The following is a 23,195-nucleotide window of genomic DNA, read 5'->3' as shown; positions in this document are numbered from 1 at the left end:
GTAAAATTTTCTAACCGCCCACCGGTTCCACAATAATGCGCCGTGTATCGTTGTATGCGCGTGCCTCTCGCGCATCGTGGATGGGGTTTGGGGCAGGGGGGGGCGCGCTGTCTACCAGCTCTGCTTGCCTGTTACAGCTGGGTGGTGTGGGGGGAGATGTGCGAGCTATTCTGGGACGAGGCTCTTTTGTTTGCGGTCGCCATTTAATTTCACTTACGTAACATGAACTAAACTTATGCGCGGGCAATATAAATACTATATTTTCAGAAATTTAAATTGTCACAGGGAATTTTATGAAAACCTAATGAAAATATTTTTAAATAATGCTATGAAATTTTTTTTAAAAATCAATTAAATTAAAAAAAAGGAAAGTGTTTCAGTATCGGACAAAACCCCTACCGCCCACCATGAAAGCTGGAACGCCCACTAGTGGGCAGTAAGGACCAGGTTGACTACCACGGATATACGGGAATCGAGCACAAAATATTGACTGCTCTTAGAAGCTTTTTCCATATATTAACTAGTTGCAATACAGGTAGTCCTCAACTTGCCACAGCTCATTTAGTGACCACTCGAAGTTACAATGGCACTGAAAAAAAACCCTGGTTTTTTTTCCACACTTATGACCATCCCCCAGGGTCACGTGATTTACATTAGGATGCTTGATTCATCTTTTGCGACCTTCTGATGAGCAAAGTCAATGGGGAAGCCAGATTCACTTAACAACCATGTGACTAATTTAAGAACTGCAGTGATTCACTTAACAAACGTAGCAAGAAAAGTCGTAAAATGGGGCCAAAACTCACTTTAACAAATGTCTCACTTAGCAACATAAATCTTGGGCCCAACTGTGGTCATAAAATGTGGACTACCTTTACTCTAGGTCCAAGGAGTCCAACCTTGGCAACTTTAAGACCTGTGTACTTCAATTCCCAGAATTCCCCAGCCAACCATGCTGAAGTCCACTGGTCTTAAAGTTACCAAGGTGGGACATCTCTGACCTAGAGTGAATTCTAGCTTTGCTTAACGGTCATGGCAAAAAGCGCGTAAAACAGGGGATTAACTTCCACTTTGCTTAGCAACAGAAATTCTGGTCCAATTGTGGTCTAAAATCAAGGACTATCACAAAAGGAGTAATGAAGGAAAGACAGAGATTAATGCATCAAAAAAAATGGCAAGAGACAAAAGTATTATCCTTGAAATGAGGTTGTTTTGAATTATTAACAGACAAAAATATTACTGTCCCTGAAAGACAATATGTGAGGAAGATCTGGAAGAAATGGGTTGATTATATGTTTTATATCTATCATAAAAGACTCGGTATTTGGATTTATACTGGATTTTGACGAGGAAGGACTAAATTTGAATAGCTACTGTAATTCTCGGTATTGAAATTTTATAATGTGTTGTATTGTATTTTGAATAGAATATTTTTGAAAGAGTTTATGTAAGAAAGACCTGGTTGGAAAATTATATGGTTATAGAAGCTATAAGGAGATATTCTTTGAATTGGATTGGATTTTATGCTTTAGTTGGTTTTAAATACTTTAGGATTAATTTGTTCTATTGATTTATATATTTTGTTACTGTTAATTGTTAATTTTTTTTTTGAAGGATTTGGTTATGTTAGGAGGAAGTCAGAGCTAGAGGGAAAATTGGTATAATAGTTTTGGGGAAAATTTTCTTAGCATATGTTTGTTTTATTTTTAACTATACCTTGTGCTTCATCCGGGAAGTCAGGGGAGGGGAGAGATTAGTGAAGGGAGGGGGGTTGGGGGGAAAGGGGGGGGAATTTTTTTGTGTAAAACATTTTGAATAAAAAAAAAATAAAAAAAAATCAAGGACTATCTGTATTTAAATGTCCCTGTTGCGATTGGGTAATGAATTTGTGTGTTATTACCAAAGCAAGTAGGGACACGGTGGCTCAGGGGCTAGGACGTTGAGCTTGTTGATCAAAAGGTCGGCAGTTCGGCGGTTCGAATCCCTAGTGCTGCCGTGTAACAGGGTGAGCTCCCGTTACTTGTCCCAGCTTCTTCCACCTAGCAGTTTCGAAAGCACGTAAAAATGCAAGTAGAAAAATTAGGGACCACCTTTGGTGGGAAGGTAACAGCGTTCCGTGCGCCTTTGGCGTTGAGTCATGCCAGCCACATCACCACGGAGACGTCTTCGGACAGCGCTGGCTCTTCGGCTTTGAAACGGAGATGAGCACCGCCCCCTAGAGTCAGCAACGACTAGCACATATGTGCGAGGGGAACTTTTACCTTTACCTTTACCAAAGCAAACGAAAAACTTTTATCCAATTCTGGGCGATTCACTCAGATCAGGGGTCTGCAAACTTGGCTCTTTTAAGACTTGTGGAGTTCAACTCCCAGAGTTCCTCAGCCAGCAAGTCTTAAAAGAGCCAAGTTTGCAGACCCCTGACTCAGATGTAAGAAGCAATGGACTAATCTAGCCTTTCCCCGAGCAAAACAAGCTAACTCACCCTAACACCAGAATTACTCCTAGTAATTCTAATTCTAGAATTCTAGTAGAATAAATTCTACTAGAATTATTCTTTCTTTTCACCTCAAAAGCATCACATTAAGAAGATATGGCCCCAGGTAGCATGCTTCTTTTTGGGAGAAAACGACTACCTGGTTCTAATCTTTGGTACTTACATAACTATCCTCTTAGCAGGAAGAAAGTCACAAACAGCCCAGCAGAGATGCTTATCTGTTTCGCCCACACATAAGAGGAGGAAACGAGGAAATCTGCCATCACAAATGGCCTTGTTTGACACTGGGGAAAGCAGCCGTCTTGGCCGACAGAGAGAAAGGGGACACAGAATGGATCCTTTACATCAAGATACTTAGCGAGCAGAAGTGCCAAGTTTATAGCTAAGGCAGATGATCTGAGAATCCGTTATATCAAATAGATTGGGGGGGGTGTGCAACGCAGTTACCCGGATGCGGATTTATTTCATTTTTTTGTACCACGTGCATATTTTATAACTGAATTTTCCTTTCATCTGTTTTACCCTGGACTTATATCCAAATGAAGGTGTCGTGGGATTTTTTTGAGGGATCCTTGATACTCTGAGCTTGGTTGTTTTCTTGCAGATGTTTTATTACCAAACATCATCAGTGCCGGTAAATACTTACTAACACTGATGATATTACCTATTTGGGTAATGAAATGTCTGCAAGGAAACAAGTAAGCTCAGAGAGCACCAAGGACTTCCGCAATCCTTCCTGTTCCTCCTCCTCCTCCTGTCTGCAATCCTCGCTTCCTTCAAGCACTGATGATGTTACCAAGTTGGGTAACGAAACGTCTGCAAGAAAACAACCAAGCTCAGAGAGCACCAAGGACCCCACAGTCCTCCACCTTTCTCCTCTCTTTCTCCTTTTTCCACAAAGCCCAATCCCTTCCAGCACTGAGGATGTTACCTAGCTGGGTAACGAAACGTCTGCAAGACAACAACCAAGCTCAGAGAGCACCAAGGACCCCTCATTGAGCTATAAATATTCTCCTTTATTGGCAGATTTTTTTTTTAAAAAAAAAAGGTGAGAAAGGTTGTTGAAACACCTGGATGGTATAACATAGGGCAGTGATGGCGAACATTTTCAGCATCAAAGGGAGTTTGCACAAACGCATGCACACTCGTCTGGGACGCGACCTGGAAGAGGAGCTGCCCCGGGGGCATGCGTGCGCCGGAAAATGCACTTCCGGTTTCCGGCGGGTGCATGCGCACCGGCCAGCTAAGACTTCCGGTTTCCGGTGCACATGCAGGCATGATGATCAGCTAGCCGGCGCGCATGCTCACGCAGGAAAACGGAAGATCAGGTCTTCCAGTTTCCGACACTGCCGCACGCACGAAGGCCACCTTAAATGGCTTAAATTCTGTTGGTTTTAAATTCTGTCGGGCTGGCTTAAATTCTGTTGGTTTTTAAATTTATATTATAAATTTTAATGGGTTTTTAGAATTTTAAACGTTTTTTAAAGTTTTAGGCCAATTGTGTAATAAGTTTTTTAACTCTTGTTTTAATTGTATATTGAATTGTCTGTTTTTATTTTGGCTGTACACCGCCCTGAGTCCTTCGGGAGAAGGACGGTATAGAAATCTAATAAATAATAATAATAATAATAATACCTGATCGGCACACGCGCAGGCGCGCCAGAAACCCAGAAGAGGAACGGGCGATGCTGAACATGCCAACCAACATGGCTCCGCATGCCACTTTGGACACGCGTGCTATAAATTCGCCATCACAGACATAGGGTGTTTGTTTTATTTTTTTCCATTTGTGTTCAATCAAAACCACTGAAGAAAGGGCTGACCTGCTCAACAACAGCATGTCATCTAACGTCCTGACTGAATCTTTCCCACGGGCTGAGGGAAAGAGTGCGTGTTTCCGATCGACTTTCAACACACATCGCCTCAAATGAAATTGACAATACAAGGGGAGCGACTGACAGGCTTTGCAGAATTTTAATCCTCGGGTATGCCGATGTTTTAACTGCACTGTCTCCTGCTGCTTTTCACACACAGAATTTTAATGAGCCCCAAGCCCAGAGGGTGTGCAAAAGATGGCCAGCAGAAAGCCAACCACTTTGCACCTCAGGACTTATTTATAAAATTGGACTGCTGTCCTGTCACGTGACTGTGGGGAATACGACAACAATTGTAAGTGTGAAAAACAGTCATAAGTCTCTTTTTTCACTGCCAACGTAAATTTCAATGGTTGCTTCAATGGCTGTAAGTTGAGGACCACCTGTATCCCATAACTGTTTGCAGAAAGATACGGTCTGGGTCTTCCTTTTGGGGTGGAGTTTTGAAATTACAGTGGTTCCCTGTGAAATTACCGTGTTTTCCCCAAAATAAGACCCTGTCTTATATTTTTTTGAACCCCGAAACAAGCGCTTGGCCTTATTTTCGGGGAGGGCTTATTATTTTGAGGCATGTGGAACAAGATGGGGCTCCTCTTGCCGTCTTACCTGATTTCCAGCTCCTAACCCTAACCAGAGGAAATGGCGGGGACCGGCTGCGCATGCGTTTAAGTATTTTCAGGGAGGCTTATTTTAGCGCATGCGCTCAAAAGCCCGATCGGGCTTATTATCAGGGAATGTCTTATTTTTGGGGAAACACGGTACAATAAGCAAAAATTTGGGATTCAATTGTGTGTGCTCGGCGACTACCTGTATAATTTCTTCCTTACTTCCTTGCCCCCTTTTTATGACTTATAAAACTAGGTACAGTGTTTTCCCGAAAATAAGCCCTCCCCGAATAATAAACCCACACTCAAAAATATTTAAACAGGTGTGCAGACAGTCCCCGCCCTTTCCTCTGCTTAGGGTTAGGGGGATAGAGCTGGAAATCAGGTAGGACAGCAAGAGGAGCCCCGTCTTGCTCCACACGCCCCAAAATAATAAGACCTCCCTGAAAATAAGGCCAAGGGAAACACGGTAGATCCCCAACCTCCTAGCCCTTTCCCGCCTATCCTTGCCATTCAAACCCTTATGTCACACATTTAACCTCTTAAATACAAGGAGCATTAAACCAAAGTCTGTTATATCAAAGGCTTACTCTACAATACATGAGTAGAGCCAAAGTAAATATTTATTTAAAAATGGAACAAGGGATGCCTTGGCCAGATAACAGCTGAGCTTGCTCCATTTAGATTGTCTTTCAAGCTATCACCAACTCGTTTTCAGGAGCAGTATTTAAAATTAGTTATGTGATATGATTTAATACAGGGATATGATTGAATATATTACATTTTTTTAAAAAATTAACAAAGCAGTAATACCAAAATTAGCACCATTAAATGAGGGCTAATATCAAGGCAGAATAACACTACTGATAAGAAAAATGAATTGAATATTAAATAGAAAGTGGATAATTGTCAGGAATTACCTCCGAGAAGCATTTTTTTAGACATTCAGGGACTTTCCCATCAATTATGAGAAGCATCCTCTCCATCTCTTCACGGGCGACATGGCTTCCAGATTCATTAGAAAACAGGCTGAAAATATCTGAGAGAGAAGACAAAATAAAGTACACAGAGCAAATAAGTATTTCTGTGCAAGTCAGAAATGGTGATAGAGCTGGTGGTGTCCATTATTTCGTATCATTTTAGAAACAGGAATAGTTACACTCTTAAAATCTTTTTTTTTTAAACAAAAAATCTATACCGTTGTTCTTAAAGTCATCTGATATTTCCATTGCAAAGGGCACGTCATTTTTATCAGGAGTGACATGCTCCCGGTTCGGGCCGGATTGGCTGATCCGGTTGTGATGGCGGTGGGTGGTTTGGAGAACCGGTAGCAAAAATCTATGTCTAGATCAGTGTTTCCTAACCTTGGCAGCTTGAGGCTGGGTGGACTTCAACTCCCAGAATTCTCCAGCCATCCCGCTTAGTCAATAGAAAAGGAAGACTCCCAAAGCCATGGCAGTTGAAAGCATGTTTTACTAAGGCCAAGTGGTTACAGTGGAGCGAAGCCAAATCTAGCATTTCGCAGCCAAAGCAAACAGTTAACTTTTCCCCTTGGGATCTGTACCCCCATAGTTATCAGTGAATGACTAATCATATTCAAACTACCGTATTTTTCGGAGTATAAGATGCACCTTTTCCCCCCCAAAAGGGGGTGAAAATTTGGGTGCGTCTTATACACCTAAGGTAGCCCCTCCCACCCACTGGCCCCCACCCTTTGGCCTCTGCCTCCTAGCAATTTACCTCCTTGCAGCAAGCAGCAAGAAGTAGTAGCCCATTTCAGCTTCAGCACAGCCTATTTACCACAAGTTGATTGTCCCCGACTCTCAGCTGTTTCAGGCTGCAGGGATTGCCATGGCCTATTGCTGCGCAGGCCTCTGCTGCTTGCTGCAAGGAGGTAAATTGCTGGGAGCAGATCTTTTTTTTTTTCCTTGTGCTAATCAAGCTATGCTGAAAATGAAAATGAAAGTAAAGCAGGCTGATCGCTGCAACGAGACAAAATTGCTGGGAGGCAGAGGCAGATTTCTTTCTCTTGTTTTCCTCACCAAAAAAAAGGTAGGTGCGTCTTATAGTCCGGTGTGTCTTATAGTCCGAAAAATAAGGTAATTGTTTTGGTAATGGTCCCCAGTCCATTGGACGTGACCTTGGAACAGTTCTCTGCTCTCACAGGACTGTATTCAGGCTTTCGGTTTCCTTTTTTTGCCCCCCCCCCCACTTTATCCCACCCCAAAGCTCTCGTCCCTCCCCCCTTTACTCATGACAGGCTGGCATCTAGCTAAGCAGGGCTGGTGCAGTGGGAGGGCAGGTATGACGAGGACTCATTTTGGTGTCAGAAGTCTAAGCTGGTGATGATGCTTTTCAACCAGGCTCTTAACTGAAATGAATAGGATGGGATAAGGCTGTGATGGCGAACCTGTGGCATAAGTGCCAGAGGTAGCACTCAGAGCCCTCTCTGTGGGGACGCGGGCCATCGCCAGCTGCTCTTCCGATTTCCGCCAGATGCATGCGCGCTGGCCAGCTGGTCTACCAGAGTGTCAGAAATCCAAAGACAAGCTGGCCAGCACGTACATGCGCCTGGCCAGCTGGTCTTCCGGTTTCGGGGCTCCGGCCTGAACGTGCAAACGCATGCGCACGCATGTTCCTGTTTTGGCAATCGGTGCTGAAAAGGTTCGCTGTCACTGGGATAGGGATAGGGATAGGAATAGAAATGGAAGGGAAGGGAAGGGAAGGGAACAGGAACAGAACAGAATAACAGAGTTGAAGGGACCTTGGAGGTCTTCTAGTCCAACCCCCTGCTCAAGCAGGAAACCATCTATCATTTCAGGCAAATTAAGCTACGCAATTGTGAAAACTCCAGCTGAGCTGGTCCACCCGTCTTTCCATGCCTTCTCTCTCTTCCAAATACGATCCCAAAGGTGCTTTTTCCAAAAGTCGACTGGACTGTCTTGGGTGTTTTTGGTTTTTTTTATTATTTACATTTAGATCCCGCCCTTCTCCGAAGACTCAGGGCGGCTTACACTATGTCAAGCAATAGTCTTCATCCATTTGTATATTATATACAAAGGCAACTTATTGCCCCCAACAATCTGGGTCCTCATTTTACCTACCTTATAAAGGATGGAAGGCTGAGTCAACCTTGGGCCTGGTGGGACTTGAACCTGCAGTAATTGCAAGCAGCTGCTGTTACTAACAGACTGTCTTACCAGTCTGAGCCACCAGAGGCCCGTTTGAAAACGTTTCCCTTCTCATCCAAAAAGCTGCTTCAGTTCTTCTTCTTCTTTTTTTAGTTCTTCTTCAGTTCAGACCCGAGGAAGCTTCTTGGATGAGAAGAGAAACATTTTCGAAGAAAAAAAAGCAAGAAAGTCCAATTGCCCTTTTGGGAAAAGACACCATGGGACAACCATGACCTGGTTGAGAAATGACTTGATACCAGTGGTGGAATTCCAATTTTTTTACTACCGGTTCTATGGGCCTGGCTTGGTGGGTGTGACAGGGGAAGGATACTGCAAAATCCCCATTCCCACCCCACTCTGCGGGAAGGATACTGCAAAATCCCCATTCCCACCCCACTCTGCGGGAAGGATATTGCAAAATCTCAATTCTCAACCCACTCTGGGGCCAGCCAGAGGTGGTATTTGCCGGTTCTCCGAACTACTCAAATTTTCCGCTGCTGGTTCTCCAGAACCTGTCAGAACCTGCTGAATAGCACCCCTGCTTGATACTTACATTTGGCTTTTTCTTCATCTCGGCCCCTCGTCAGCAGGACTAAGCCCACTATCAGGTTATTGAAATGTAGACCTTTCGATGTGCCACCAAAAGAACAGTATATGACCTGAAAGAAAATAAGGAGAAAAATGTCAATCTGGGCGATCAGAAGAGGAAACACTCTGGGCCCTCCTGCATGACTCGCTGCGGAGCTCAAAAACAAAGCAGAGAGAGCTTAGAGAGAGCTATTGTTTACCGGTTTTAAACAGGGGGCCCGCAAATCAAGATGACCCCGTTTCAAACCAGGCCTCTTGTCATGAACTCACCAGGTGGGCTTTGCCAAAGAGTTTTCCCCTTTTTTAATCTGGGAAGAAAATGAGGCCAGCCTGCTTTATAAGGTGGTGAGCTCATCACCTCCTAAGTGCCCGTGAAGCGTATTCGGGCAGCGTTAACTTTGATGAGTGGATTGGCCCCAATTCAGTGGCCTCTGGTGCTCAGGGCTGTCCACTTCTAAATGCATCTAGGTTGCAGCAGCTGTCTTTTCGTTTCTCAGCTTGCCACACTGTATGGGTGTGTGTGTGTGTGTGTGTGCATGTGTGCGTGTGTTTGTATAGAACAAGGGTGTCAAATTCAAGACCCGTGGGTCGGATCTGTGTCCCCAAGTCTCTTTCACTCGTTTACCCTGATCACACATGCCCGTCTATCATATCACTTCTTAGTTCCTGTCCAGGTTGAAGTGCAAGGTGATTATTTATAGGCTCCAGCAGTCATGGGAGAAGTTGCCCTGGGACAAACCTCCCCTTGCTTTTAAAATAAAAATAATGTGGCCTGTCCTGCAGCTCCAACCACAAGCCTCAGCAATGGCACGATTCGGAAGTACAGAAGCAATTGGGAAAACGTGACCATCCTAGACCAGGCCAAGTCCCAAAAATGCCAGGGAATTTTTAGAAGCCTCAACACTGTCAAACTATTTACTAAATCTGCACTATTAATCTTCTCATCGTTCCCATCACCCATCTCCTTCCACTTATGACTGTATGACTGTAACTTTGTTGCTGGTAATCCTTATGATTTATATTTATATTGATTGTTTCCTGATTGCTTATTTGTACCCTATGATTATCATTAAGTGTTGTATCATTAAGTGTTAAATTTGTACCCTATGACCATCATTAAGTGTTGTAAGTGTTGTACCTTGATGAAGGTATCTTCTCTTTTATGTACACTGAGAGCCTATGCACCAAAGACAAATTCCTTGTGTGTCCAATCACACCTGGCCAATAAAAAATTCTATTCTATTCTATTCTATTCTATTCTATTCTATTCTATTCTATTCTATTCTATTCTATTCTATTCTATTCTATTCTCTGACAAATCAGCCATCAACAGACACATAGACATGAGCAACGTTTATAGACTATGCAAAAGAGACAATCAACCAGCCCAAAAGAGAACAAAAAAACCCTCCACCAGGAATCGGCACCCAGATCAGCCTAGATTAACTCCAAACTCAACCTCAGACCAACAATCAAGAAACTGCCAAAGGGCCATCAGTAAACACCCCAACCAAAGAATCTCTAAGACCGCACCCCAACACCCAGACTATAAACTGACAGCAAACTGCACACCCTGCTAGCAGTGATGATGTTACCTAGTTGGGTAATTGAAATGTCTGCAAGAAAACAGAGTTCTCGACTTACAGCCATTCATTTAGTGACCGTAAAAACTTACAACAGCACTGAAAAGAAATGACTTATGATCAGCCCTCGCATTTATGACCACTGCAACATCCCCATGGCCATGTGATCAATTGATTCATTTATTTATATATTGATTTGTTTACATATTTATTTCTATCTCACCTTTATTACGGTATTTTCAAAAATAACTCAAGGTGGTATATTTAACACACATTCCTCCTGCTATTTCCCACCCCCGAAAAATCAACCCTGTGAGGTGGGTTGGGCTGAGAGAGTGGGATTGGCCCAAAGTCACCCAGACGACTTTCGTGCCTAAGGCGGGACTAGAACTCACTGTCTCCTGATGATTGTCCCAAAGTCACCCGGTTGGCTTTCATATTAAGGTGGAACTAGAACTTTCCATCTCCCAATTTCTAGCTTGGTGACTTAACCACTTGACCAAACTAGACAAAACCATTAGATCAAACATATTTAAATTATTCATAACCTAATCATTTATTGTTTCTTTAAATATAATGAAATATGGGACATTTATTTATTCACAATACAGGTTAACAAGATAAATAATTATGTAAATGTATTATTAGTACATATAGTATGTACTTGAATAGTAATTGCAGTAGATAACTATATAAAGAATTGTAACTATTTACAGCTAAAGTGATATATTGTACCTTTTTTGTATTTTTCCACTTTTTTTTAATTAACGCGTTCTGTGTGGGCTTTTTTCCCCTTTTTTTCTTTTTTGACAATGAAGGAATTTTATCTTTGTGTGTGAGGGATGGTTCTATTTCTCTGTCATTATAATAAAAGCAAAAAAAAAAGTACTATTTTTGAAATAATTTTCTGAGTAGATGCGTACAGACGTTGCTTTGGGTACCAAAAACTTGCACTTTCAAAGCTGGCTTTGCTCATTAATACGATGTGCAAAATAAAGTGTCCACAGGATTGCAAATACAGGTAATCCCCGACTTACGACCTTTTCTTTGGTGACTGTTCAAAGTGACAACAGCACTGAAAAATATGATGACTTATGAGCAGTACTCGCACTTATGACCATCACAGTGTATTCACAGTCTTATCACAGCAATATTGCAGTATTTGAGAGGCTGCCCCAAAGAAGAGGGAATCAAGCTATTCTCCAAAGCACCTGAGGGTAGAACAAGAAGCAATGGGTGGAAACTCATCAAGGAGAGAAGCAACCTGGAACTAAGGAGGAATCTCCTACAGTGCGAACAATTAACCAGTGGAACTACTTGCCTCCAGAAGTTGAGAATGCTTTAAAACTGAAGGTTTTTATGAAGAAATTAGACAGCCATTTGTCTGAAATGGTATAGGGCCGTGATGGCAAACTTATGGCACGCGTGCCCAAGGTGGCACACGGAGCCATCTTTCAGGGGATGAGAACTGTCGCCCAATTCACCTGCAGCTGCGCATGTGTGCGCGCCCCCAGCTGTTGTTCAGGACTCCGGTGCGCATGCGAGCAATTCCAGAGACCCAGCTGGTCTTCGGAGCTTTCCTGTGCATGTGCGCGAGTTTGCGCATATGCACGCATGCAGATTACATTCGCACGTGTGTGCATTGCATGTGCAGCACATGGCGGGAGCCGCATGAAAGCCACACGCATGCAGATGGTGCAATTCTGCGCGCAGCGCACGGGGGAGCTGCACGGAAGCCGCACAGATATTGCAGCTGCGGTCGTAATAGTGAAAAATGGTCAGAAGTGATTTTTTCCAGGGATGGTGTAACTTCGAACAGTTACTAAATGAACGGTTGTCAGTCAAGGACTACCTGTATTCAGTCTTGGAGGCTGAACGTCTAAGGCGCATAACAGATCTTTGCTACCGTCTTCAAGTTATCCCTACGGTAAAGGTTCCCCTCGCACATATGTGCTAGTTGTTCCCGACTCTAGGGGGCAGTTCTCATCTCCGTTTCAAAGCCGAAGAATCAGTGCTGTCCGAAGACGTCTCCGTGGTCATGTGACCAGCATGACTCAGCATCAAAGGGGCACGGAACGTTGTGGTTTTTTTTAAATTTGCATTTATATCCCGCCCTTCTCCGAAGACTGAGGGCGGCTTACACTGTGTTAAGCAATAGTCTTCATCCATTTGTATATTATATACAACGTCAACTTATTGCCCCCAACAATCTGGGTCCTCATTTTACCTACCTTATAAAGGATGGAAGGCTGAGTCAACCTTGGACCTGGTGGGACTTGAACCTGCAGTAATTGCAAGCAGCTGCTGTTAATAACAGACTGCATTAGTCTGTTGAGCCACCAGAGGCCCCTGGTGTTCCCTTCCCACCAAAGGTGGTCCCTATTTTTCTACTTGCAGTTTTTTACGTACTTTTCAAACTGCTAGGTTGGCAGAAGCTGGGGCGAGTCACGGGAGCTCACCTCGTTACGCGGCACTAAGGATTCAAACCGCTGAACTGTCGATCTTTTAATCGACAAGCTCAGCGTCTTAGCCACTGAGCCACCGCATCCCATCTAAGTTATCCCTACAACGGTGCTTTTTAAATTGCCAGAATTTCAGAGCTGTAAGCGTGCAGCGTGACCCGATTAGCATCTCTCCAGTACTATCAAAGCTTTGACTAATCCTTTGTGGAGAACTCCAGCTAAGGACCTTAATAGCACAGAAACCTGACTGATTTGATTAAGGGGGACTACAATGAATAGAAAACTTGGGTCTTTTGAGGTAGGGGATGTTTTCATTACTTTACAAGATCAATGCAGTTCAGCTCAGCTTTTTAACAAAGTTGAAAACTGCAAAGCACTTAGAGAAGCGAAGAGATTTAAGCTTGGTTGGCTAGGGAAACATCACCCACCGTAGATAACACGGTACAAAATAATCCTCTACATTTATTTTGGCTCCGGGAACAGCCCTCAGGTTCCAAAAGAATCTGTCAGATTTTTTCCCTCGGTTTTGAAGAAAAAAAAAAAGAGAAAGAAAAAAAAACCTGGCAAAATACCACTTCAAAACACAGCGATTGTAAACGACTTTTTTCCTTGCCGAATTCAAGCTTCTGGGTGGAAAGAATGTCATTGGGTGGAAAGAATATTTTTGCGGATTGTCAGGGATGTCTGCACGTGTTATTTGTACGATGCTGCAATTTTTAAAAAGCCAGGATTCAGTTGTGAAAGGGCCCAATTTCCCCCCCTCCCTCATTTCAGAACAGAAATAGACTGTCAAAATGAGGCTGAATGAGAGAAGCAAGGGAGAGGCCGATATGAGAACATCCCAGTTAAAAGCCAACAGGAACAAACACACACACAAACCAAAAAGCAGCCTTCCTCACAAATGGCAACTATAAAAGATAAAGGTTCCTCTCGCACATCCGTGCTAGTTGTTGCCGACTCTAGGGGGCGGCGCTCATCTCCGTTTCAAAGCCGAAGAGCCAGCGCTGTCTGAAGACGCCTCCGTGGTCATGTGGCCGGCATGACTCAACGCCAAAGGCTCATGGAACGCTAGGTTGGCAGAAGCTGGGACAAGTCATGAGAGCTCATCCCCCGTTACGTGGCACTAGGGATTCGAACCGCTGAACTGCCGATCTTCTGATTGACCTCAGCATCTTAGCCACTGAGCCACCGCATCCTTATACAGGGACTACACAGGGACTATACAGGCAGGAGTGAAATGCTCCTGGTTTTGACCGGATCTGGTAATCCGTTAGTGCCTGTGGTCGATGGTTTGGCGATCTTGTAGCAATGGCGGAGCGAAACTCCGCCCACCCACCTGGGTGTTGTTACTTCCTGGTTTTAACCAGAAAGTAATGTGTTTTTTACTTCCGGTTAGCTCATGCGCACGCATGTGACGCACACACGTGAGCAAACCAAGGGTGCACATGCAGGACGCATACACTTCTGAACCGGTAAGGAAGGTAAATCAATTTCTTGAACTCAGCCTATTTCCAAGACTGGTGACTGTGCAAATGAGACCTGCAGGTATAGAAGAAGAAGAAAAAAACCCAACATCGACCCTCTGGACTGACAAGGGTGTACAGGTAGTCCTCGATTTACAGTCACAATTGAGCCTACAATTTATGTTGCTAAGTGAGACAGTTAAGTGAGTTTTGCCCCATTTTTATGACTTTTTGTGTCACAGGTTTTAAGTGAACCACTGCAGCTGTCAAGTTAGTAACGCAGTTGTTGTGAATCTGACTTCCCCGTTGACTTTGCTTGTTGGAAGGTCCCAAAAGACGATCACGTGACCCTGGGACACTGCAACTGTCATATAAATGAATCAACTGCCAAGTATCCAAATCTGATCATGGAGATGCTGCAATGGTTGCAAGTGTGAAAAATGGTCGTAAGTCGCTTTTTTCAGGGATGTTGTAACTTCAGTTACCAAATGAACTGTTGTAAGTCAAGGACTACCTGTATTGGGTCTCTACCGTGCTGGTTCTCAACCTTGGTGGCATTAAGATGTATGGGTTACCCTAACCCTAACCCTAACCCTAACCTTCGCAACTTTTAAGACTTGTGGACTTCAACTCCCATCCATACAGGTAGTCCTCAATTTACAACCATTTGTTCAAAGTGACTTATGACTGGTCCTTGCCATTATGCCAGTCCAGGAGTTCGATTCTGACCGGTTCAAGGTTGACTCAGCCTTCCATCCTTCCGAGGTCGGTAAAATGAGGACCCAGATTGTTGGGGGCAAGAGGCTGACTGTGTAAAACCGCTTACAGAGAGCTATAAAGCACTGTAAAGCGGTATATAAGTCTAAGTGCAATTAATCTTCCAAAGCATCTGAAGGCAAGACAAAGAAACAATGGAGGAAAACCAGTCAAGGAGAGAAGCAACCTGGAATTAAGGAGAAATTTCTTAAGAGTGAGGACAATTAACCAGTGGAACAGCTTGCCTTCAGAAGTTGTGAATGCTCCAGGACTGGAGGCTTTTAAGAAGATACTGGACAGTCACTTGTCTGAAATGGTATAGGATCTCCTGCTTGAGCAGGGGGTTGGACTAGAAGACCTCCAATGTCCCTTCCAGCTCTATTCTGATTCTATTATCTGTCCGTCTCTGCATCATTGGTCCAACTAGTGAAATGTTCTTCCTGCTAGGAAGTTCTTCCTAATGTCCAATGCTAATCCTCTTTCCTGTGATTTAACACCAATTTCCTGCACTCCGGAATGACACCAACCAGGTGTTGACCTTTCCAAACAGATGTGGATCTTTCCCAGAAATACCTTCCTCTGCCTTCTCGGTGGACCACTTAAATTTTCCAAAGAAAGTGTTGGGTGGAGGATATCTAATCTCAGAGTGTCAATTCGACTGTTTTTCCGAGCTTCTCTTGGGAGAACAGAAAGTGCTTTAGAAAATGCTATGGCTTGAAGCTGTTTGTGGAGTTTCTGGGAATTAAATATAACAATGGACTGTTAACAAGGGCTTTGAAGTTTAATTAATTTGTGGGGGGGAGGGTTTAACAGCTAACAGCTTTCTTACTGTGAACAAGTATTGGGTCAACTTCATAGACAAGACAATAATTTTTTTATGGGGAATATTCATTAAGAGAACGTTGATTTATGACAACTGAGCCCAAAATTTCTGTTGCTAAGCGAGACATTTGTGAAGTTAACTTTTGCCCCATTTTATGACCTTGTCATAGTTGTTAATGGAATTACTGCAGTTGTTAAGTTAGTAATATGGTTGTTAAGTGAATCTGGCTTCCCAGTTGGCTTTGCTTGTCAGAAGGTTGCAAAAGCGGATCGCACGACCCCGGGACACTGCAACCGTCATAAATAGGAGTCAGTTGCCAAGCATCTGAATTTTGATCACGTGATCAGGGGGATGCTGCAACAGTCATAAGTATGAAAAACGGTCATAAGTCACTTTTTCTCAGTGCTGTTGTAACTTTGAACGGTCACTAAACAAACTGTTGTAAGTCGAGGGCTACCTGTAGGTGAGGGAGGAGAGCATTTACTCTGAGAGTCTCAACTTTGCTGTTTTTGTGAGCTTCCCTTGAGAAAACAGAAAGGGCTTCAGAAAATGCTAGGCCTTCAAGCCATTTGTGGCGTTTCTGTGAGGTAAATATAGCAGCAGAGGGTTTGAAGTTTAATTTATTTTGGGTTGAGGGGGGTTAACAGTGAACAGCTTTTTTACAGCAACAGGTATTGGGTTGACTTGATTGACAACAGGTTTGTACACAGGCAGTCCTCGACTTACAACAGTTCGTTTAGTGACCGTTCAAAAGTTACAACAGGGCTGAACAAAGTGACTCATGACCGTTTTCCACAATTTGCAGCATCCCCATGATCAAAATTCAGGCACTTGGCAACAGACTCATATTTATGACTGAGATCACGTGATGATTGATCCCCTTTTGCGACCTTCTGACAAGGAAATTTACCCGGGAAGCCAGATTCCCTTAATTAACTGCGTTACTAACTTAACAACTGCAGCAATTCACTTAACAACTGTGGCAAGGAAGGGTGTAAAATGGGGCAAAGCTCACTTAACAAATGTCTCGTTTAGCAATATAAATTTTTGCCTCAATTGTGGTCGTAAGCCGAGGACTACCTGTATCATGTGACATCAAGAAGGGTCAGTAGTGGCCCAACTTCTTGTCACATCCTTCGCTTTCCAAAGGAGAGACGTTTGAGGAGCATCTAAGATGTGGTTATATGGCAGCGGTTCTCAACCTGTGGGTCGGGACCCCGTTGGGGGTCGAATGACGATTTGCCAGGGGTCGCCTAAGACCATCAGAAATATGGGAAGTATACTTCGAGTCGAAGAATCGCGCTCCAATGGTTGACTCCACAAGCCAGCTGCAGGCTCTTCAAATCGATAGCCGAATTCGGCTTCAGGCGCGATGAATTAAAAAAAGAGAGAAATCTGATGTCTCCCTCTCAAGCCAGCTGCAATCACTCCCAATCGCTAGCCTAATCTGGCTTCAGGCGCGATAAACTTAATAGGGGAGGAGTCTCCGCTTTAATGCCTCCGTCCTCAAGGCAATCGCAAGCAGCTCAGATCGCTAGCCAATATGGCTTCAGGCGCGATAAATTCAAAATGAAAATAATTTTATAGTTGGGGTTGCCACATCGTGGGGAATTGTATTAAAGGGGTCGCAGCACTATAAAGGTTGAGAACCACTGTTATATGGTTTCTTCTGACATGCTAAGCTTCCTCTATGGGACAAGAGTAGAAGCATATCCAAAAATTGCAGCATCTTTGTGCCCAGGTCCATGTTCTTAGGTATCTGATGGAGAGAATGCAGAGCAAAAACCCTAAAGAAGTATTATTTTCCCTGCCTTCAAAGCCAGATAACACTGGTGGTCCTTGAAGTGTGTGATTTGTCTGCTGTAATGCATAGGTTGCTTTATTTTCTTGGATCAACCACTAAATCACTGTTTCGGGGTTTTCTGCTCTCCCGGTATCACAATAATGAGTTTTTAAGCCACCGTAGACGGATCGATACCAAATGGATGTCCCAAACAGAAGGATTGAGATGGAATGAAACGCTAAGGCGAGAGAGCCTAGCATTTTTTCACACCCTGGCAACCATTGGGATCAAGGGCTCCAAACTCTCTCCCCCCCTCGATCTAAAGCTCTTCAATCTACAGCTCAACTTCTCTGCAAGTTTTATTGTGAAGAAATTACCGTACTTTTCGGAGTATAAGATGTACTTTCCCCCCTCCCTAAAAGAGGGTGGGAATGTTGGTGCGTCTAATACACCAAATTCTGCCATTTATGGCTACCCGAAACCTCACCCTGTGTGTCCCGTTTTTGTGAAAAACTGCAAGGGGTTTAGGAGGCCTGCAGAATGGTCCTGGGGACTGTGGAGGGCAAAAATGCAATGCATGGGGGTGGGTGGGTTGGGAGGCCAAAAACGGGCGAGTTTTTCGCAAAAACAGGGGCGTTTTTGCCCTTCCCCAGGAAAAGCATCCTCTGGTGGAGCTGATATGCGTCCCCTTGAAGTGATGTTTACCAAGCTGTGAACTATGTATCCTTGTGTAATTTGAGAAGTTTATTTATTAATTTTATTTGTATCCCACCTTTATTAGTTTTACCAATAGAACATATCCAACACACCTTCCTCTTCCTATTGTCACCACAACAACCTTGTGAGGTGGGTTGGGCTGAGACAGGCCCATGGTCACTCAGCTGGCTTTTATGGCTAAAACAGGATTGGAACTCACAGTCTCCTGGTGATTGGTTCAAAGTTGCCCAACTGGCTTTCTGGGCTAAGGCGGGACTAGAACTCACAGTCTTCTGATGATTGGCTCAAAGTCTCCTAACTGGCTTTCATGGCTAAGGCGGGACTAGAACTCACACTCTCCTGGTGATTGGCTCAACGTTGCCCAGCTGGTTTTCATGCTTTCTAGCTTGGTGCCTAAACTACTAATTAGATGGCTAACAGGTCCCAGCCAAAGACAAAGCTTCACCTGGGTTATTTCCCACCACCCATCACTAGGTCTTGGTCTCAACTGCAACCAAAGGAGAGCCACAAAGTAAGTCCCTCCAAGTTAAAAATTTCTGCCAGGTGCTTAATCTCCTCCCAAAGGTTGCACATTACTCCATCAGCCACAAAGGGATTATTCAATAACTCCTCAAGTGGAATTCAATGTCCTTGGTGAAAGCATGTCCAGGACGGAGAAAATCCTCTTTGGGAGAGGGGGAAATTCTTCCTCTAAACCAGGTCGGGAGGACTGCCAGGTTTTGCAGGATTTCCTCCAAAACAGATGGGAAGACTTCCACTCCCAGGATTCCCTAGCCAACATGGGCAGGCTGGGGAATCCTGGGAGTGGAAGTCCATCCGTCTGGCAGCCCTCGGCTGCCCAAAGGGTCCTCCTGGGGTGGGGAGAAGGGGTTAAGAAGTAATGTACAAGGCGTTAACCCTATCTTTTGTGTTTTGTCTGTTTTATTTTCCAGGGTGTGTTTTCTTCAACTGGGTGGGGGGACGACGCCTGTCAGCTTTGGAAGCCATACTAGGCCGGAAGCTTCCGTGCTGCCACTTTCTCATGTGTGGGAAAGTAGGAGGAGGGGAATTTAGTAGAGGGGGTGTCTTTAGACAGAATAGCATTCTTCCTGTCGGTCAAGGTCAGGCCGATCCTGCATCTGGAGGAAGAGTGGTTGGACGGCTGTCTTGAGATGGGACGGTTGGCGATTGGAGCATGTGATCGACTGCGGAATCAGGGGATGGTCTTGGGGGTTTTGATTTCCCGGGGAATTTATCATGAAAGCATTGATTTATTTTCCAAACAAGCACACTTCACTGCGTGCAACAGACTACCCTCGGCCAAGAAGCTGGCAAAACTGTTTGTGAAGCATATCTACAGACTACATGGGGTTCCAAGGAGAATAATATTGGATTGTGGGGTCCAGTTTACTGCTAAGTTCTGGAAGGAGTTCTTGTCGTCCATTGTGTCATCCCAGGGGCTTAGCTCAGCTTTCCACCCATTGACTAACGGAGCTGCTGAAAAACTGAATGCCATGGTGGCCAAGATGGGAAAACCCTGCTCTAAACCCTTCAGAAACTAAAGCGGCTGTCAGGAAAAAATGAAAAAGAAAAAAAGAAAAATTGTTCCTGCAATCAGGTGTTTGAGGAAACGCCTCCTTAAAAGAGTGGGGTAAATTTACCAACGGAGCACAAATGAAAACCACAAGTTTCTCAAAGAGACAAGCCTACTGAAGGCCACGTGGGACAGTAACACAACGCACATAGCTCACCATCTAATTTTAGTGCCTGGGCAGTTTGTGCTGACCTGGCGTATCGTCTCCCATTGAACAGGAAGCGAATTGAGACCCCCCTCAGCTTTGAGAGGGGCTCAGAGGTTAAAACCTCCGTCAATACATTGGGTTCCTTCCTTAACTACAAAGGATGTGGGTCCATCTATAGTTAGTCCTCGACCTACGCCCACAGTTGGGACTGCAAAATGTGCTGTTAAGAGTTATGGTCATTAAATGACTGCACCCAATTTTATGGCTTCTTTTGCCATGGTCGTTAAGGGAGACGTCCTGTGGTCACCATCTGTGACCTTCCTTGCTGGTGTAGGAAGCCCCCCTACCCAAGGGAATGAAATATTGTGGGGAGTATTAGAAGAGGCAGAATATTATATTTTCCCAAAGCAGAAATGGAAAAACATGGTCTTAAAGGCAGAAAGAATCCCTGTCTTCCTTCCTGCATAATGAAACAGCCTCCAGCAGATGCCTAAAGTCTTTAGAGATGGATATTTTATGCCCATTAAGAAAGACTGGGCCACTCTATTCACAAACAAAACACCATCAGCTCCAGTTGATGGGATTAAGAAGGACAGGACGTGACCCTTTAGGACATAATAGGATTAACCCACCACCTTTAGAAGAGCAAAAGACATAAGTCTCACTACATTGCATAACCCCCTGGAGCATCTCAGAATCCTATAAAAATCCATGTACTCATCAAACCAATTTGTCAGCTGTCCCAGAACTACATGCTTTTGTTGGTTCTGCTCATTAATAAACAGAGTCCTTCTTTCCAATCAGCCTCCATTTTATTTCCAGTGTCTTTTTCCCGGCTTGGAACCGGACCAGATTTTTCTTCCAACACCAGCTGCCCCACTGACTTTCCAGGTCACATACAAGTTGGGAAAGTTGCAAATGTCCATCAGGTGACTCCAGGACCCTGCTACTACCAGAAATGTGAGCCCATTGCCAAGACCCCCAGATTGTGATCACGTGACCACAGGGACACTGCAATGGTTTTAAATGCGAGGATCAGTCGTAAATTCCTTTTTCTGGCATCGTCGTACCTTTGACCAAGTGCTAAACAAATGGTCGTAACTCAAGGGCTATGATTGTACATATTGTTAAATCTACTTAAGAGTCCAAAAGATTATTGCTTCTACAATTTTATTATTTATATCCCATCTTTGTTTTTTTATAAACAACTCAAGGCAGGTGACATATTTAATACTTCTTCCTCCTCCTATTTTCCCCAGCAACAAAAACCTTGTGAGTGAGTTGGGCTGAGAGAGAGTGACTGGCCCAAGGTCACCCAGATGGCTTTCATGCATAAAATGGGACTAGAACTCCCACTCTCCCAGTTTCTCTTCTGGTGCCTTAATCTGGAGACTAAACTGCCTCTCGGATGGAAGTGATTCTTTATATTAAAGACAGTTTAACTGCTGCTGCAAAGATCCCAAGATTTTATCTTACACTTACACGCACTGATTTATGATAATTAGCTTTCAGAGTGAAAACCCAGCTAATCCTCAGACATACAACTTGTAAAATATTGTATTTATTTCTTGTAGCTTGAGGAAGAATAAGTATGGCTGCATGAGGACCATAAAAAAAAACACAACATTTTTTCCAACACTTTCAGCCCCCTCTGATCATGTTTTTCAAAACTCATCTCCAAATTATTATTATTATTATTTATTATATTTGTATACCGCCCATCTCCCGAAGGACTCAGGGCGGTTCACAGCCAATAAAACAACAGAAAATATATAATATATATAAAACAGCAAAAAGAATAGAAAATTAATTCAATTGATGGCCTAAAACTTTTAAATACAAATTTAAAACCCCGTTTAAAACCCCTGATTTAAAACCCAATTTAAAACTACGTTCACGCTAGTCCTGCTCTTCGAAACAGCAACGTCTTCAGCTCGCGGCGGAAGGACCTGAGGTTGGGGAGTTGACGAAGCCCCAGAGGGAGCTCGTTCCAGAGGGTAGGAGCCCCCACAAATCATGAGGTCTGCAAACTTAATTGGGCCTATAGCAGTTGAACATCCGTGCCTTTTACCAGGACTTACGTGCAACTGATTTTACACCCTCCTTCGCAAAACCCCGATTTGTACATTACACTCATATGAGGGTCCCCACTTCAAATCTTTCCTGTTGGACATGTACACAATAGCACCTGCAAGAAATGCCGGCACATTAATCAATAACAGCTTTTGCAGTGACAGAAAAAAAATATCGTTAGTCTGTTTTACCAGAAATAAATAGGCCATACCTACATCTGAATTCACTTAATGGGAGATGCCTAGACATTTAATCACTCATACCAGAAAAATCAATACTTGCATATATACACTCTTCCCCACTGAAATCGCTTTCAAAATTACCCAATACAACCTTTTAACTTTTTCTAACATCTTTTTTTTTTTTAACATTATCCATTTTGTCACATTTTATTCTCCAGAACCGTGAGAGTTAGGAAGTTGCTTTAGATTAGGGGTATCCAATCCAACCCTGGCAACTTTAAGACTTGTGGACTTCAACTCCCAGAATTCCCCAGCCACCATGGTGGATTGCACTGAGAGGGACTGACTCACCCAAAGATACCCAGCTGGCTTTCTTGGCTATGGCGGAACTTGAATTCATGGTTTCCTGCTTTGTAGCCTGGTGCCTTAACCACTAAACCAGGGGCCCCCAACTTTGGCAACTTTAAGACTTGTGGACTTCAACTCCCAGAATTCCCTAGCCATAGAGACAACTGACACATTTATGACAGTTGCGGTGTTCTAGGGTCACGCGATCCCTTTTTGCAACCTTCTGACAAGCAAAATCAAGACTCACTTAACAACCATGTTACTGATTGAACAACATCAGCGATTCACTTAACAAATGTGACAAGAAACGTCATAAAATGGGGCAAAACTCAACAAATTTCTCGCCTTAACAACATAAATTTTGGGCTCAGTTGTGGTTGTAAGTTGAGGACTACCTGTACTCACTCTATTGATCGATTGATTGGTTTGGTTTAAACTGTCACCCATTTCCCTTTCAAGCAACTCTGGGTGGCTCACAAAATTAAAAGCCAATAAAAACATGAACAATAAATATACCTTTTAGGAAAGAAGAAGAAGTTACAATTAAAAAGAT

The 23,195-nt window shown here is 43.7% G+C and overlaps 1 protein-coding gene across 7 annotated transcripts in view; it reads right to left on the bottom strand.

Moving 5' to 3' along the window:
* USP32 (ubiquitin specific peptidase 32) overlaps window positions 1-23,195 on the bottom strand; it is a 249,254-nt gene that overhangs the window by 140,118 nt on the left and 85,941 nt on the right. For all 7 annotated transcript variants that reach the window (XM_058164121.1, XM_058164122.1, XM_058164123.1 and 4 more), the window contains exons 3-4: window positions 8,697-8,802; window positions 5,894-6,012 (exon numbers count right to left, since the gene is read on the bottom strand). In XM_058164121.1, the coding sequence (XP_058020104.1) occupies window positions 5,894-6,012; window positions 8,697-8,802 (225 nt within the window). The remainder of the gene's footprint in view (window positions 1-5,893; window positions 6,013-8,696; window positions 8,803-23,195) is intronic.

The sequence above is a fragment of the Ahaetulla prasina genome, chromosome 1 (genome assembly GCF_028640845.1).
Source record: "Ahaetulla prasina isolate Xishuangbanna chromosome 1, ASM2864084v1, whole genome shotgun sequence".
In the NCBI taxonomy this organism is placed as follows: Eukaryota; Metazoa; Chordata; class Lepidosauria; order Squamata; family Colubridae; genus Ahaetulla; species Ahaetulla prasina.
This window is presented reverse-complemented; position numbering and strand designations above follow the sequence as displayed.